This window comes from Aquila chrysaetos, chromosome 12 (assembly GCF_900496995.4).
Source record: "Aquila chrysaetos chrysaetos chromosome 12, bAquChr1.4, whole genome shotgun sequence".
Taxonomy (NCBI): Eukaryota; Metazoa; Chordata; class Aves; order Accipitriformes; family Accipitridae; genus Aquila; species Aquila chrysaetos.
In genome coordinates this window covers 35,795,101-35,813,217 of record NC_044015.1, presented here as the reverse complement: position 1 = coordinate 35,813,217, position 18,117 = coordinate 35,795,101, and the positions used below count along the sequence as shown (strand labels likewise).

At 40.3% G+C, this 18,117-nt stretch overlaps 1 protein-coding gene and 1 long non-coding RNA gene across 3 annotated transcripts in view; one reads left to right on the top strand and one right to left on the bottom strand.

The window, feature by feature from the left end:
- The window catches only part of OSBPL9 (oxysterol binding protein like 9), a 64,985-nt gene extending 57,225 nt beyond the window's left edge, over nt 1–7,760 (bottom strand). For both annotated transcript variants that reach the window (XM_030032937.1, XM_030032938.1), the window contains exon 1: nt 7,553–7,760. In XM_030032937.1, the coding sequence (XP_029888797.1) occupies nt 7,553–7,663 (111 nt within the window). In that variant the 5' untranslated portion in view covers nt 7,664–7,760. The remainder of the gene's footprint in view (nt 1–7,552) is intronic.
- A 3,504-nt stretch (nt 7,761–11,264) lies between these two features.
- LOC115349128 lies at nt 11,265–16,949 on the top strand. The gene is made up of 3 exons (XR_003926006.2): nt 11,265–11,333; nt 11,423–11,522; nt 15,984–16,949. It is a non-coding gene; the product is annotated as an uncharacterized LOC115349128 (long non-coding RNA).
- Nucleotides 16,950–18,117: the final 1,168 nt, after the last annotated feature.

Genomic DNA, 18,117 nt, shown 5'->3' with positions numbered 1-18,117 from the left:
TCAGAGTGTGGTCCTATATTCTTACAATACTGACATCTTCAGACAGAGCTTTAATTGGTTAATACCAATTATAATGAAGCGGTAAATCTAATTCATTCTACCTAAGTGGAATAAAGCACCTACCATTCCAGTATCTGAACTCCCTGTGCACTAAAGCATGCAGCTATCATTGCACATAGTGCTGCATTCTCTCATTGGAAAACAGCAAATCTTTTACTGATTGCTGCAGGAGAATACTTTAAAACATAACTCAGCTGACATTTTGGATTTGCCCCACACCAAGTAAGATTTTATAAAAAATACAATTCAGACAGCTTCAGCTTCCTCTTAGAGCATTATGTTTTACTCTTTGGTTGAAATTAGGCATGGGTATCCAATATGTCCTATACTTGGTCAAGTATTCTTGGATAAATAAAGCCAGCCCATAACTGTTTAAGGAATGGTTCCATTTCACTGAACAAAATCTCATACAGCAGAAAGACATCTCTGAATGGCTAAGAAAAAAGTCACATTTTACGTTCTTTTTTTATTTAAGGTTTTAATATGAAGCTATCTTTTTTCAGTGATCAGTTTTATAACCAGAAAAAATGACATTTTCAATAAACTTTCAATACACAGTGTACTGATTCTGGTGATAATGGACTTGAATAGGTTACAAGCAGACAGCAACATGAGATAAATTTCCGCTGAAACTCAAATAAAAGTTTGTAAAAATGAACAAAGCTATACAGTATTAGTGCAGGGGGAATGTAGGTATCTCCCCCAAAAATATGGCCTTTATTGGTTTCTTTTTCACATCCACACAGTGAAGTTGATCAAATACAGAACTGATCTAACTAACATAAGGCATTTCAGGTAACCCACAAATTCTTAGAGAAATTAAAATAATGCCTGGGTCTATTTAAAACAAAACAAAACAAAACAAAATTAAAATCCTACCCCCCCAAAAGGCCCCCAGCCCTTCTTCATGTTTAGAACTGCTACTATTTCATTTGAGTTTTAGCTGTTGCACAGAAAGTTTAAGATTTCAAAAACCCAGCTGCTGTCTGCCTCCAAATCTTCTCAGGCACAAATTCTGCTTGTGCAGAAGTACACAGAACTTGAAGAGATACATTTTTGATTCATACAGTGCTGTCAAGGAAATCTCTAATGTAATTACACAGATGAGCAAAACCACTTATGACATTTATTTCCTGTTAGGGATAAAGAACATGGAATAAGCTCTATTTATAAACAGTGATTTTTGCAGTTAACTACATCTACAGGAGAAGCTTTAGTTTGGACCACGTTCCGTAATAGTCATTGTTCTCATCAAATGCTAAGGCAACCCTCATTTTCCAAGCAGAAATAAAACCCAACAACTTTACATGGTGTTCCCAGCCCAGCATTCCTCTAGCTCCCTTGCAAGGCACACCCCAGTCTCAGAGGAGGACCTCCTTGAGCACAGGGGCAGCCATGTTGTCCTGTAGCTAAAGCTTTGGCTTTTGTGGATGCAGTCATACAGCAGGAACCAAAACACTGCAGCAATAACTGAGGATGCCACTGGGGCTCACTTAACCCCAATAGATGCCATGTATATCTGAAAAAGGTACGGCAACAATTTATGGTTCCTGACATAGGAAAGCATTACGCTGCTTATAGAATCCCACAAGAAATTAATACACGAGAGGCCATAACTGGATCAAGGTGTAAAAGATACAGCACAATCATAGGACCCTTCTTCAGCCTCTTCCCCAAGAAGCACAGCTACGGACTAAACAGCCTATATCTGCAACAGGACTGGGTATCTGATCCCCATGTTGATCCTTCCAAATTTCTACATACTGTAATTGCTATTATAAGTTCATACCGTATAATTCTAAGTTATTTTAAATAAAGCTTATTCATTAAATTATATCTCTCACCTGACAATTTATTAGCTCATTAGACTCAGCTTAACTGCTCCATTCCCGACCTGCATTGAGGAAAGACTTTTAAATAGCTAGAAACCTTAAACTAAGTTGTAATCTAACAACAGCAACAACAAAAATTGATCTTCTAGATTGCTACTGGTTTTATTTTGCACACCTAAAAAAGATAATATAAAAAATGTGCAATAGATGAGATTTTGCAGGTAAGTGAACAGATTTAGTACTGAACTGGTTTTCTTTGGATCCACAGTTAGCGCATGATCTGTATTCTTCTGATGTGCCAAACTGTACCCATCTTGATCCAGACCCTACATGAGCACCCAGCTTCACTTCATCAGATTAATGGAGCAGACAATATGGCTAGCTTTGAGAGGACAGACGACATGCAGTTCAGTGCCAGTACAAAATTAACCCATCAAATATTTTTGAACAATTCTGAAGAGGCACAATATGTTTATATTGGATGAGAAATGCCAATGACATGCACTGCAAAGTGATGATCAAGTATTGGGAGACCTAAAACCAGACCCATAACCTAACTACCAAAGAGGAGTCGACTACTTAAATTATAATCCTATAACAAATTATTCAGTGCATCAAAACCAGTGATACAAAGCTAAAACTATGTACAAAATTCAATTTAGTGTTGCATAATAGCAATCAATAGTTTTTATCCTGTGTCCATAAATTCAGAATTCCTTTTCTTATTATACTTAGTCTGCTTATAGTTTTGTCTGGTTTTATTAGACTCACTATGCTGTTTGCAGTGCACATGGCAGATCAAGTTATCACAAGAAAAAGTGTCGCCTCAGCTGAGAAGGGAATGCAGAGACCTTAAGGGGAATGTTTGTGCAAAAGCAGATGGGTTTTTTTCCTGTTTTCTTAGGATTTTTGCACACAGCTGTTGTTTGAGAAACTGTATTTGGAAAAAGCAGGAAAACACATTCAACTGAAAGTCTCTACCATAGGGGCACTGAGCCATGACTCCAGCTTCAGAGGCATCATTTGAAATCAAGTTAACAAGATTTGTTTTCAGTTCACCACCAAAGGTTCATGAAACTGCTACAAAATTTGAGTCCCCCCCTCAGTATCTGGATTGTACAATCCACAAGCAGTTCTTCAATACAGTACAACCAGTATTGAAGTTGCTAACTATCAGCAATCTTTAAAAAGCATGAGGGGAAAAATATTTCTACACCACCACAACTACTTCCTCCTAAAAACTGTTTTCACACAGATTTTGCCTCTGAAAGCATTCAACCAGCATATGTTTTTAAAAGTAGTTTGACAGAATGATTAACGAAATGACAACAGAATATCTAAGCATTTAAATCTATTCTTCAGGCATTTATTGGTGCAAGAACCCTTTAAGATGATGGGAGGCCACCCAGTTTTATTTCAAGAATACACACTATGGAGTTGTCATACACACCTATTTTTTCTTGCAACCCTCATTCACTATACAAGGCAGCTGTTTAAGTCTACAACATTTTGAACAGTTCTCCTTTCAATACCACCATATGTCAAATATCCACAAAGTTTTAAAATATTTTAAGGAACTGACCTTCCTATCTACTAGCCCTGGTTTTAGCATTGTTTGCATAGCTATGCCAGTTCTGCTTTTAATTTATTATACAATTAAAATATTTATTTAAAGAATACACTTAAAACAATAATTTAAATCAGATTTTCAACCTTGAGGTGTTCTCTGGATTATTTCTACAGGATTCCCAAGGGTAATCAAGGCTATAGCTGATGTGTATTTAAGACAGCACTTCTGCCAGAAAACGTAAACAAAAAGCAAATTGTGTTCAACTCCCTCTTTCTCCCTAGCCATTTCTTTGTCTTCATGCTATCTTCCAGTATAATGCCAACACATATTTTTATACTGACATGCAGAAAACAAACGACAGAACAAATTCAGCTGAAAAAATAAATCTGCAGAAAGTTATTTTTCAGCTGGAATCCAGCTCACAGAATAACTTTACAGCTCCTGTGCCATCAGAAGGCAGAAATGAGCCGCTTCGAGACTTTTCTGTTAAATATTGTCAATGCAGCCAACTACACACTGAAAAAACCACAATGCTTCAGTAGATGTACATTTGCTACACCTTCAAGAGAATACATTGGTGGATTCACAAATCAAAGAATATTGAGGGGGAAAAAAGAAATAATTTGTCAAACCACTGGTCAAACTGATCCAAAATGACACATTTATTTCGTATTTTGCTCTTCAAAAAAAAAAAAAAAAAGGAGAAAAAAGTAACCATTTACTGATATCAGACAATCATTTATTCGAGCAAAACCTTGTAAAGAAAATATATGGATGACAAGTCCAGATCATACTCTCTGAAATATATAATTCATAAATAACTTTAAACAAATGTAATCATAAGCAAATTTGAGGATGTACATTTCTATTCTGAAAGAGAAAAAAACCCACAAACTACAGAAGAAGTGGGAAAAGAGCAAACAATTTGGCATTGTAGAAAACCTTTGTAAAACAGCTTGGAAATGCACGTGAGAAGCATTTGCATTCACACTTGCAAGTAGTACTACTAGTGTTCACTGCAATACAACTAAGTAGAGAGGAAGGAAATACACAAAAGAAAACAGAAATAAGTGTGAACATTAAATTCTCTTTTTTTTGCTGACTCAGACCTGATGTAAAATCTTTTGACTTGCTCCTTGAAAGTTCTAATTAGGTCAGAAATGTAAATTTAATTGAATTCATTTGCTTCTGATGTATGTCTCCAAAACATATTTAGGTTAACAACTACTTATTTTACCAAAAGACAGCATACTAATTCAGGTGCCTTTTTTTTTTTTTTTTTTTTTTTTTTTCCTCACAAGTGCAATACTATTCTACACTAACTCTGAATGTTTATCGCACATTAAGGGTACTTTTCTGCAGTCTATTTTAAGTTACTACCAAAGAAGACTAAATAAAACAGTGCAAGGACACACCTATGAAGAAACATACATTTCTGGATCTAGCTCTGATGAAAAGTTCAGCTGCATCAGAAGTTATTACCCTGCAGTTTTCCACGGCTCCTCTGCCAAAGGTTAATTGGCTATTGGATCTACTGGAGAAAGTGTTTCCTGTATGTGCAACTTTCTGGGTTGAAATGGGCTAAGAAGTCTGTGAGAGGTGATGAGCAGTTAAAAGTTGATCAGTTAACTGTAATCTCTCTCCTATCAGCAAAACTGTTTCCAGATTGCACGTCTATATAGCCAGGTTGAAACAATCCCAGCCTACCCCACCCATGCATTACGCTCACAGGGAAGGGCCAGTTTCAGGCTCAAAAATCATTCAGTTACACTTACACAAGCAGAGCAAGGCAACTATTTGCTTCAGACTGAAACTGGCTCAGAGAGAACAGAGTACACGACCCTACGTACCTGATCACATAGGTAAGCCTTTAATTCAAAATACAAGTCTGCATATACAGAATCACAGCAGGCCATTTCCCCACATAAATAAAGCCCCGAAACCTGCTAACATTCCAAATTAAAGTTGCTTACGTACCACAGCCTTATAAACTACCATTCAGGAGTTACTACTCTAAAACTAAAGGTAGAGCTGAAAGAAACAGTATCCCACTACCTTCTCAATGCTAATATTAGTACTTGTGAGGCATGCGGTCAACTGGGACTTGATCTGAATTATCTTTCAAACCCATGCTCCAGCTGACCCTACAGCCCTATGAGTAATCATGCCAGCACATGCAAGGAAGCATGCGTGCTGAAGGACCAGTTCTTCTGGCAGCCAGTCTTTCAACACAATACACACCCTTAGATATAAGAATGAATTCAGATGTCTACAGATTGGCAAAACAAGTGCTTTACAGGCATATGTGCAGAAAAGACAGCACATGGATAAGGAAAGCATTCCAAAGTAAATGTTAACTGCAGGCATTTCTTAGTGGTAAAGGCACACAAAGCAGAGAACATGATTTGATTTCCTGAACCCAACTTGAATTTTTTAGGACAGGTAGTTAAAAAAAGGATTTTTAAATTTGTGAACTGAAAGTCATTATAATAACAGAGAACATAATAAATTATACAAAATAAAAGTGTCATGCATATGTAGGGACACCTATCATAGGAAATAATGAAATTTAAGAACTGATTTTTATTGCACAGGTGAAGACCATAGAATGAAAGTCAGTGCAATAACCAGAATTATTATTATAAGCACTAGTCATCAGCAAATGTTTCTATTTCTGTAGCTAAGCATTAAATGACTTTGCACCTTGGACCTCTACTTAGATTACACTCGCTAATTCATCTCGGTCAAACAGTTGACATTTGAACAGCCATTAAAAAGCAACTATAAAAGCACTTTTATTTCTCCATCCATATCCCAGGTGAGGGATTTTGAACCCACATGAACCAAAATTGTTTGAGAGTCTGTAACTGTTTTATGCTGAGAGCCTTATAAACTCCTAGGTCTGGAGAGATAAGCTCTCTCCTAGTAGGGCTAGAAATCCAGATGTATGGAAAAAAAGTTTTATATGCAATGCTCCCGTATGAATATACCTTCACAGACAGCATGATACTCCAGGTTATTTGCTGTAAATCTATTACAATTGACTACTGGCTAAATTTGTGTTTTATCCAGACTGACACACTAATAGTAATTGCTCCACGCTAAGAAAACTTATCTGTGCATGCAAGTGGTTCAGCCAGTTAGCCTTCTCCTTTAAGGGCATATCCCTGAAAAAAACGAATCTGTACTGTTAAAATACTGGCAACTTAATTCACATTTTTACATAAGAAGCCGAACAAGCTAGCAAGTCAGGATCTGTCAGTGGTTACACATAAAATAAAAAATTTTTAAAAAGCATCAGGGAAAACATCACTGTTTCTTAATCGACCGCACTTAAAAAGTTCGTGCTGTAAAGTAGGAAGTCCTCAACGGAAAGAGGAAAGTCAGTCTCGAACTGGGAAGCAACCCGCCGTTGAGGCGGCGAACTCGGCGTGTGCAGCGACAACGTGCCCGTGACCCTCGGCTAAGAAGCGACAGAGAAGATCGCTGCTCCGCGCAGACGTCTCTGAGGCCAGCCGCCCGGGGAGGCGACACCCTCGCGGGCCCGTCGCCCCGGGCAGAGCGGCCGAATCAGGCCGAGAGCAAGTTCCCGCTGGGCAGAGAGGGGAGCGCTGAGACGGCGGGACCCAGGAGCCGCAGCCCGTCACCGGGAAAGGCTGCGGACCACCCGGCGCGAGCGGGCCGGCCCCGCTCCCCCGGGGCAGAGGCGTCGCCACACCGACCGCGGGTGGGGGCGAGGCCCCGGGGCGCGGCGGGAGCCGCCTACGGCTTCCCGGGTTCCGCCGGCGACGCCGGCTCCGGAGCCACCGGCCGCCAGGGAACTCCCCGCCAGGGGGGCGACGGCCGCTCCCGCCCAACGACCCCGCCCCGGAGCCGCCCCCTCCCCCCGCCCCGGCCGCCAACAATAACAACGCCGCTCGCCCCCACCGATAAATCTCCCCGCAGGGCCACCCCATTGGCTGCTCCCGCCGCCTCCTCCTTCCCCATTGGCCACCCGAGCACTCACACCGCCCCGAGTCCCCTCCCCACCCCCACCCTGCGCCTCAGCCGGTCTCCCGGCTCCTCACCCGCCCGGCCCGCTGCCCCTCACCGTGTAGTAGGAGAGCAGCCCGGCGTTATAGTCCAGCACGAACCAGCGGTACTGCCAGCCCTTCATGACATTGGTCCATTTGCTCAGCGGGCCCTCCATGATAGACGCCATCTTAGGCACCGAACCGGCACCGCCGCCACACACACCGCCCGTTCGGTGAGGGGAGCAGGGGAGCGACACGGCGGCCGCCAGGAGGGAAGGGGGCGGGGCACGCAGCGAGGGGGCGGGGCCAGGAGCCACACTTCCCCGGAGGGCGGGCAGGGAAGGGGCGTGGTTTGCGCGCGCAGCGGGGACGCGCGTCGGGGGGAGGGGAGGGGAGGGGCAGGGCAGGCAGCCCGACGGCTGGGGGCGGGGCGGGGCGGGGCGGGGCGAGGGAAGACAACGGGAAGGCGGGCGGGGGCGAGGTAGCCTGTGGTGAGGAGAGTGGCGGGCGAGAGGAGCCTGGGCGTCGGGAGGACTTGGATTTGTGGGTGCTGCCTGGGGGATCCTGGTCCCTGAAGTGGCGGGGCTTCCCCTCACGGCGCAGGGGAGGCAGAGGGCGAGGCGTGAGGGAGGGCTGCGCGGTGGCAGTGGTGTGGTGAGGGCACGACGCCCTGGCGCTTCGGTTGTGTGAGGGCGGGAGGGCGTTACCCTGTTCCCTAAAATACTTGGCACCGCGGCACCTTTTACGTTCTTTCGCTCTTGTGCCTGTCCCTTAGCCGTTCTGTGGTTTGCCTGTCCAAAGTGCCTGTCGGGCTTACCAGTCGAGTCCAAGGGCCTGGGTCTTTTCCTGAAGGCGCTGTGTGGCCAGGGTCCAGGGTGTATAAAAAACATTCAGGACTGGAGGTAACATTTTAAGGGCAAGTGTTATTTAAATGGGACACAGCTTTCCTGTGGTCTGATCCGAGAATGTGGAATGAATTCCCCAGGAGCTATAGACAATTGTAAATCTGTTGTTCAGTGCAAGGCATGTTCTTTGGCACTGATCTTCTCTGACACAAGTACCTAACTTCACTTGTACTTTAACATAAGAGCTTCAAAGGACCCATAGAGATACTCATGTTCCTTCCCAGGGATCGACAATATAGCAGTAGAAATAGTGCTTTTACTGTGAGGTTTGTGTTTGTCATCCAATCTTTACAGTATTCATGGAATAACTTATTCCTTTTTTTAACCAAATACAAACCCAATTTTTTCTTCTTATGATTTTAATATAAAAATCCCTTTATAGTAGGGTTGAGATAGGTCTAGCGTCTTAAAACAATGCAATATACTAAGTTAGCTAATTTTAATAGAAAATCACCCCAGTTACCCCTTTTGTGAAAAAGAATCACTCAAAGGCAGAGCTTCTGTGTTTGATTTTAGAAAATAAGAAATACTTCCATATTTCTAATTAATCTTCCCATTTCAGAGGTCACATTGCTTACTAGTTTGTTACCAAGTGGAATTTATGGCACTGACTTTATAATACTCCTTGGAGTCACCTGGTGGTGTGTTTATGCGCGGTGTTACCAGTTTAATCTAGCTAATGCGCAATTCAGTCTTGAAACCCAGCTTGTTAATTTTGATAACGTTCTTTTTCAAGCTGCATATGACCTTAGTAGTCTGTTTTTTTCTTTAGTTTCACTGACTAAACAAAGCGTGGCTGCCTAGAGATTATACCCAGGCAAGCAAAACAAAAAACATCAGATGGTGCCAGAACATTACTAGTACTACCATTTAAAGCTGTAGTTGGACTGGAGCTTTATTATCTCAGATCACTACTTTGACTGTATTGTACCACAAGTGTTGAAACTATGCAAAGAGCCTGTGCAAAAACCCTCTTGGCTTAACTGTGAAAGGGCTGTCTGTAGGGAGAGCATTCTCAATGAGAAATTCTTGACAGAAGAGCTTTCTATTTACCTTGGTTTGCCAGAGGCTGAATGTGCTGAACTTCGGCATACGCTGAATATGTTACTAGTTCTTTGTTCTCTTTGACTTTTTTGAAGGGAAGTGTGCCAAAGACTTGTCTCCACTAGAAAAAGCATGTATTTTAGCTAGCTCAATTTAGCTAAACCTTAAAAGCCCTAGAGTAGGTGGAAAAGTTGTGTTAAAGGGGAATTCATCTCAAGGTTTCTTTTAGAAATGTAGTGTGGATATTCTCTTTACGTAATTTGGCAGAGATCAGAGAATCATTGTTTTTCAAAAAAAACCCACACAAATTGAAATAAATACATAAGAAATTATAGTCTGTTATCAGCATTCAGGATACAATATCATATAGGTTTATGTACTTTCTTTGCATGCCAGGATGATGTGTCTTTTGTGTATATTAGATTACTCCAGTATATATTGAATATGGTTCATGAGGGCATTGTTGAAGGAATTAGGCTTAATTATCTTCTGATAAAGATTCTAGGTGCCCATTCAAATTGTTTTGAAAGATCAGTGCAAACATTTTTGTTCATATAAACAAATCAACAAACTGAAATCAGCCACAACTGTGATGTAACCTACCTTTATATACTTTGTATGTTACATCATCAGCATCGATGATTTTGAATAAACTACTTAAAATAGAAGTTAGTAAGTTACTTCCTTAATAGAAGAATTTAGTTTACTTTAACATGTTCCATCTGTATCCAATTTGGAACAGTTACAAAGAGCTGTTATTTTCTGTAATTATAGACAGTTTTATTGTGATGTTCTCCATATTTTACAAAACTTACATTAGACTAGTATGTCACCCTCTTTAACATTTAGTACTTACTGTCATCTGAGAGAATTACGTACAAGACATCAACAGAACTGGACGGAAAGCAGCAGCTGTTACCTTGTGCTGCCTCTGTTTTATATGCTGCTCCATCAGCTGAAAATCTTGTCCAGCATCATTCTCTTGCCACACAGAGGCCTCAATTAAATTATCATGCTGTAGCGTCCCAGCCACACACAGATTTCCCGACCAGCCACAATGTTTAGCCCATAAAGTAGCCTCTGGAGTATTCAGACTGTCCCAACAGGAATGTAGGGGGAAACCTCAGATATGCCCAATCCTTTCTGTGTTTTGCAGGACATCCCAACTCGCACTGCACTTTTAAAAATTTCTTCTGTGTTCCTTTCCTTTGTCCAAGCTTGTCCAATAAATTACATCTGGGTTTTTTTGGCCATTACAGTTTAAATCTGTATGGTTTCTAGCCAAGAGGAAGGAACTGCTGATTTAGAGTAAATACCAGTGAAGGACCAGGGTGGAGGGAATGACAAGCAGGAGTATACTGAAAGTCTGATTCTTTAAGAGGAAAATGCTTTTCTATTGTAAATTTTCCTGAAGTTATAGCTGAATCAACGTTGAAGAACCTCAGTGATGAAGTTGTGTGGCTTGTGGGTTTCCTTAAGGGTGTCTAGGAGTGTGACTGGAAGCAGTGAAAGTAGCTTTAGCTTCTCCCAACAGCTGCAACTGCTTGGGCTTCTGTAGAACATAAGGAAGCCATTTGAGAAGAGAACAAATGCAATTTGTTTCCTTTTCTTTTCCCGCTTCAGGAACGGGCTGGTCGTTTCATTTTGTATTTCTTGTCCTATCAGGTCACTGGTGTCAACTACTGACAACGTAATCATCATAATTAAGAAATTATCTTTTAGCCTGATGGTGGATGATTCTTTTTCTGGTTGTTGGTAGCAAGTAATGTCTTTTATTTGTACCTTTGTGAAAAAATTTCCTCCATTTGATTTTTTTTTTAATGGGTAACAAATGTACTAACAAGCTACAATCAAGTAGAAAATGAAGCCTTCTGTGTCATCTTCAGTCTCCTCCTACTGTCCTTTAAAGGTACTTTCTAGTCCCTCTATGCGTATGCTGACTACACTGAGAATAGGAACAATGTCAGAGCCTGAACATTTTTTATTTTATTTCCTCAGAATTATGTTTGGTTTACGGGGTTACAGAGAGGAAGATAGATGGGAGAGAATCACCTTTACCCTACAAGCAGTCATTCTTAAAAGAAGATAATTAAATCAAGTATGCCCATAAGTGCCATCATAAGTAGATTTTCTGAATAGATTTATTATACTGTCACTGTTTTTAATAGAAATGTTTATTAAAAAAAATCAGCACTACAGTGGAACGAAGAGAGTAGTTGGTTTTCTGTGTTTCTGAGGCAAACAAATAATTCTGTCCTGGGCCTTTCTTGCCAATTCATGTATGATCCCAGCAAATAAAGGCCATTAGCAATACATTTTCCCAATCCTTTCCATTTTAATCTAGTTTTTCTCTGATTTTAGTGAATTGTCATAAATTCGTCTAGGTCAGGGATGAGGAACCTTGTTGAGGGCTAAGCAGACCTTTCTGAGTCTTCTAAATGACTCCATATTAGCATACGCCAGAAGAAATCAAATTACAACAGGCTGTATGGAATTAAAGTCCTCAGGCCTCAGAGTCCCTGTTCTGTTTCTACTTATAGCTTATGGCTGTGTTTGGACTAGGTTTCACAAGAGAAGGGACTTTTCTTTCTGAACATTATAAAGATCTGCCTTATTATTGTCCAGATTCTCATCCTTTCATGGCATGTTTACAGCTGCACTGGAGACTTACGATATTGGAGCCGTTTCCCCAAAACACATGGAATGTGTTCAGCCAAAATGTGGTACCATTTAAGAAATGGCTGAAGAACCTCTCTTGCATTTAAAATAGAGATGATTCTGAAACTAAGATTTATTTTACCTGTAGTTATTTAATCCTCTCTAGTAGTGCTGTATGTCTGGAGGATGATGCAGCAAAGACGCAGCTGACTCACCTAACTGGCACCGATACTTTACAGGACTAGGAAAGGTTTGTCAGATGTTGCAGTGTGTGTTAAAAACAGGGTGTGATGGTATTCAGTTAAGCAATTCAAGTGACTCACTGACCAAATCCTGTTACAAGGTCTACAAAGAAACACATTTTAAGGGCATTATAAATTTGAGTAGCTTTATAACAATAACATAACTTTAATTTTGTTATGGTCTCATAAAAGAGTAAAGTCAGGTTACAGTTTTGCAGGGCAGTTTGACATAACAACCTTATCCGGGAGTTGCAATAGATGTAAACTGACATTTTAGGACTCAACATTCTTCAAGAAGTAAGTTTCTGAACTTGCTGAGGGGCTTTGCCATTTAGAAATGTGGGTATCTGTGCTGCCTTTACACAGAGGGCAGAAAATTCCTCCCACATGCCCGTGTCACACTTGAGATTGTTCAGTGTTCAGAGATGAAGGCATTAACAGCAATATAAATTTAATAGGGAAAGCACCTTCTAACAAAAACTGTAACTTAAATATACTATAAATTTAGTCCAAAAGAATTAAAAGATTTGCTTAGCCTTTATACTGAAGAAACAGGTATATGAGCTATTTTCCATCTGCATGCAGACTGAGCTCTGGTAATCTGGAAATCAATCTAGCAACTAGAAAAATGCTGGAATGAATTTTGCAGGGTGAATGGTTCCCTGTAATCTTAGTATTATTTTATTATAAAACTTACAACAAATCATAATTTAGTCTTGAGAACAACAGGCCTGATGTCTTTGCTGAGTACAAGAGTTTAGAGTTCACAGCATGCTGAATCACATTTTATACTCCTAATGCATTGCTTAGATGGGTAACGTCTCATCATTTGATTTAAGCATCTTATCATCCTGTGGGCAGAATTTATTTAAAATTTAATGCAGAAGTCCATGCTATTTTCTCAACCGCAAATAAGTGATTTCTACTTTAGTCTCCACAGAGACTTTGAAAAGATACAGAGGAATGCTGCTCAACTGGAATGTTTACTTCACTGCAGCCGTGGTATGCAGCCCACTGGTACAAAAAGGCAAATAAGCATAATCTCTTTTCTCAAAGCTTTCCCACCATCACCTCTTTTCATAGTGTTTGGCCTATTAATATGTTTCAAATAAGGTTACTTGCTCTTTGTAGTCAATTCGTTTTGCAAGAATGCAATAGATACATTGTCTTCTCACAAAATTTAGACTATTTACAGTAGAGTTTGATGTGTAGCAAATTTAGCAAGGGAAAAGGTAAGAACTGATTTAATATTTTAAAGAGTAGTGTCCCTAATCATAAGGATTACATGCCATGTTTATTTTCAGTAGGGAGTATTTATTTTTTCTTTATACACTGTATTTATTTGTTGTTAATAGATACAGCAATATCAAAGCCCGTATTTAAAGCTAGTGTATACACATACACAAGTAGGTTCCAAAATATATGCATATTATTAGACTGTTATGAACAGTATCCATGCTGTCTGGTACAAAGTGTTATTAAAATCTGGAGGAAAAATACCTTTTTCCTTCTCTTTTTTTTGTCCAAGTAAATAGCAGAAATAATGTATTAGACTTAAGCATAAGTCTGACTATGTGTCATGGTTTAACCCCAGCTGGCAACTAAGCCCCACACGGCCGCTCGCTCACTCCCCCTGCGTCAGGATGGGGGAGAGAATCGGAAGGGTAAAAGTGAGAAAACTCATTGGTTGAGATAAAGACAGTTTAATAGGTAAAGCAAAAGCCACACATGCAAGCCAAGTAAAAGAAGGAATTCATTCACCACTTCCCATCGGCAGGCAGTTGTTCAGCCATCTCCAGGAAAGCAGGGCTCCAGCACATCTAACAGTTCCTTGGGAAGACAACTGCCATCACTCCAAATGTCCCCCCTTCCTTCTTCTTCCCCCACCTTTATATGCTGAGCATGACGTCATATGGTATGAAATACCCCTTTGGTCAGTGGGGGTCAGCTCTCCCGGCTGTGTCCCCTCCCAACTTCTCGTGCACCCCCAGCCCCCTCGCTGGTGGGGTGACATGAGGAGCAGAAACCTCGACTCTGTGTAAGCACTGCTCTGCAGTAATGAAAACGTCTCTGTATTATCAACACTGTTGCCAGCACAAATCCAAAACATAGACCCATCCTAGCTACCATGAAGAAAATTAACGCTATCACAGCCAAAATCAGCACCCTGGTAATTTTCAGGCTACTAGGTGGGAAATCTAAAGAGATGAAAGAGAGGATAAAAGTAAGGTTAAGGAGACCTAGAGCTGAGCAATCAGTCATAAAATACAAGTATATAGAATGAGCACTGTCCCATGAATGCTTCTATTAGTCATTTTATTTCATTAGCTAGAAGTATTAAAGGGGTATCTGTTAAAACTAAGTTTCAGTTGTGTCAATTTAGAATCAGTTTCCAGCTCCTTCTTGTATCTCATTCTGGGATTGAAGGCCAAATCATTTTACTTTAGATCTAGAATCACTCCCAGTGATTTATAAATAGGAGGAGCCCTGTATACAGTATAATCCCTCATTTAATATTGCCCTTAATTTGGGATGCCAAAAAGATCTTTCTTTAGGGTTACTGTTTCTTGTATAAGGATGGGAGACAAAGGTAGCAAGGTTTATCCTACCAAAAATTGGAGAAGTCTTTTTCTTCTTATCTGAGAATTAAAATAATCCTTTTTGGTGCCTGCTTAAAGGATTTGCTTCCTCCTTGTTCTGATGGAAGCGAAAATGCAGAAATTATTTTTTCAGCCTACTCAGCTCTCTCTTTTCCATGAGAAATGGAGAAAGAAGCAGAGAACTGATTTAGTAGAAGAAAAGTAGCCACCAGAATTGGCAGAATAAACTCAAATTGCTCCCCAAAAATCATGATCTGCATTTGGACCTCAATTTAGAGAGCAGATGGGTGTTTTGCTACTTTTGACAGCTCTCAGGAGTTGTCAGGAGACTATTCCAGCTATGTGTGAACTAGCAGACTCATGTGCAGAATGCAGCCACGTCTGATTTCCAGACAAAGTGAGATTTTGGTTCACAGCAGCATCTTCTGCAGCTTCATCAGCTTGGTATCAGCAGGAAGAAAACCCTGGTTCAAAGATCAGGGGCAAGCCCTAGCACACCCTGGCTAGGTTTCCAACCTTAGCAGTATGAAGACAAAAGCCGGGGACATATTATAGGACACATTCATCAGCTGTCTAGACTAAAACAACCACTCACACCAATTAAACAACTCCAGCCTAGGTGACTTCTGAGCTGTAAATTATTAGAGGTTTGGGAAGTACACCAGGGCAGTCTCACTACATGCTTATCTACTCCTACCACCTTCCATAGCTACTAGCTATTGCCACTGCTGGAGACAGGACACTGGGCAGTCTCACTACATGCTTATCTACTCCTACCACCTTCCATAGCTACTAGCTATTGCCAGTGCTGGAGACAGGACACTGGGCTATTTGAACCTTTATTCTGAGCCTCTACCTCTATTCTTATATTATGTTCTTATTTTCACAGAGTTAGCTAAAGGACTCTATAGGTATCCTTTAAAGGAGGGACTTGGGTTGGTTTTTTGGATTTTTTTTCCAGTAAAAGAGTGGAATTTCTGTGGGCTATTCTTAATGATGCTGCAGCTTAATTTTACATTTTAGTAGTTGAGCCTTATTTTGCCCATTTTCTAACATTAGCAGTTTCACTGTTTTTCGCTGAAGCTGAAGTTGCTCGGAACTGCTGAAATACACCCAGATGTCATGGACTGAAACAAAGGGAATCCTACTCAGCTCATAGGCAGCAGCACACACAGGGTGGCTCTGTTACTCAGTTTGTAAGCCAAGAACTTGATGAAAATCCAGGCCTTGTTGAATCTGTTTGCTTCCAAGTTTCAAAAGTTCAGTCTGTTCTATTTGGACTTCCCAGTGCCCTGATGAACTATTTAATTTGAACAGTAACTGCAACATAACTTCTAAGCAAATGCTACAATAACATTAGTATTAAAACCAGTAAATGCTACTGGAGTTAACCGAATTCTCTAGACAATTGTCAAAATGGAGAGTTACATCATTTGCTTTCCATTGCCCAAGAGGATTAATTTTTGAAAATAAACTTGTGAGGAATATACTAACAAGCAAGTCTAACTATAAAAATAGTCTGCAGTATACAGTGAGACTTTGTTTTCCATAGCATAAGCTCAAGTTGGTGGTGTTTAGGATGTCATAGTTTCTTACAGTTGTGTATTTACTTGAGGTATACACAATAAATAGTTTGTTTTAATTTACTGGTCAAGTTTGTAATATAGTTTGTAGATTAGCAGCCTGAAGTCTCTGGAAATAAGATATCAACAAACAAAAGCATGAGTTTAGTCGAGTATTTCCAGTACAGGCCGAAGAGGCCAAAAGTTGTTCATAGTTGTGTGTTCCATTGGTGTTGATGTGGTTACATGCACATAATGAAGAGCAAAACTTATCCGATTGACTTAAAGATTAAAGCATGTAAATACCTGAAGTTAAGCTCTGCTGTTCATATTGCATAAGAAAAGAGGAGGATCTGAACTTTTCATTAGTATTACACTCTCAGGTTTATGCTGACTGGTTCTAATTATGCTGTTTCTAGTATGCCAACTAGAGAAAAGATGCAGCTTTTCTGAATACAGCAAAATCATTAGCAATTGAACTGTTGTCTTATCAGACCCAATTGTCAGATTTTGGTTTACATATCTGACAATTTTAGACAAAACAAAACCCTACCTACAGTTTTCCCTAATCCAACTATCATTTACATATTGATAACATTAACCCATTCTGTCTGTGAAATGTTATGTCTACTTGGCTTTACGCTGTTGAATGGGAATTTAATCACTTAAATATCAGGGGTGATGTCTCAGACATTTAATCGCTACAGAGTCACGGCATTAAATTTACTCATTGCACTGAATTTCCAAAACATGAAGAGGACAATGGTTTTTTGCTTGTAGGTAGTGGACCAATCTTATACCCTGAGTATTTGTCTTGGCTGTGAAGTTAACTCAACTTGCAATTTCTTTGTGGTTTTCAGGTTGAATCCTGCATACCCACAAATCCTTAATTGTAGCATTGTAGTACTTTAAAGATTTCTGGGGATAATCAGTGCAATGTCAGCTGGTGCAGTGACTGTGTGAAGCATAGGCAATACTCTGCAGTGTAACTGATCTTAGTGGCACTTGACCGACTCAGGTGATGTCTGTCATTTCTGTTCCCAGTAGCAAGATGGGCATATTCTGTACCATGAATGCTCAGACAGTGTAATTACTTCTTGGAAATGTTTGATTTTTTCATGCACAGAGAAACTCTGCAGTATGCAATCTGTTATTCTCTGGGTTTTTTGAATGTACTGTGTCAGGATTCCTGATGTTAAGAAATTCAGACAGCTAGATACAAAGTTTGGGGAGATGGACAGATTGAAAGACAGACATATATGTACATAGATGTGTGTGTGCGCTCAGGAAAAAAATCCAGATGGAAAAAACTGGCATATCTGGGAAAATCAAGACATATGGTAGCTTTAAATCAGGTTTACTTTACAGTGAAGGCATTGCTTAAGGCATAATAATGCCAGCAGGAACAGTGCTTCCACTTAAGCAAGCCATGGACCAAGTGCTTGGCAGGGGGTCCTGTGGAAAGGCTAGGAAGTATTACAAGCTGGGGAGAACTTTCTGGTGGTTGTTCCTATATCAAGTTGTTTAAATGGGAAATCAGTAGACTTGATATTCCAGGCATTCTAAATTATTTATTTGTACTTAAGCCCTGCCAACCAAAGCATAAGTTAAAAAGGAATTTTGGTCTCTGA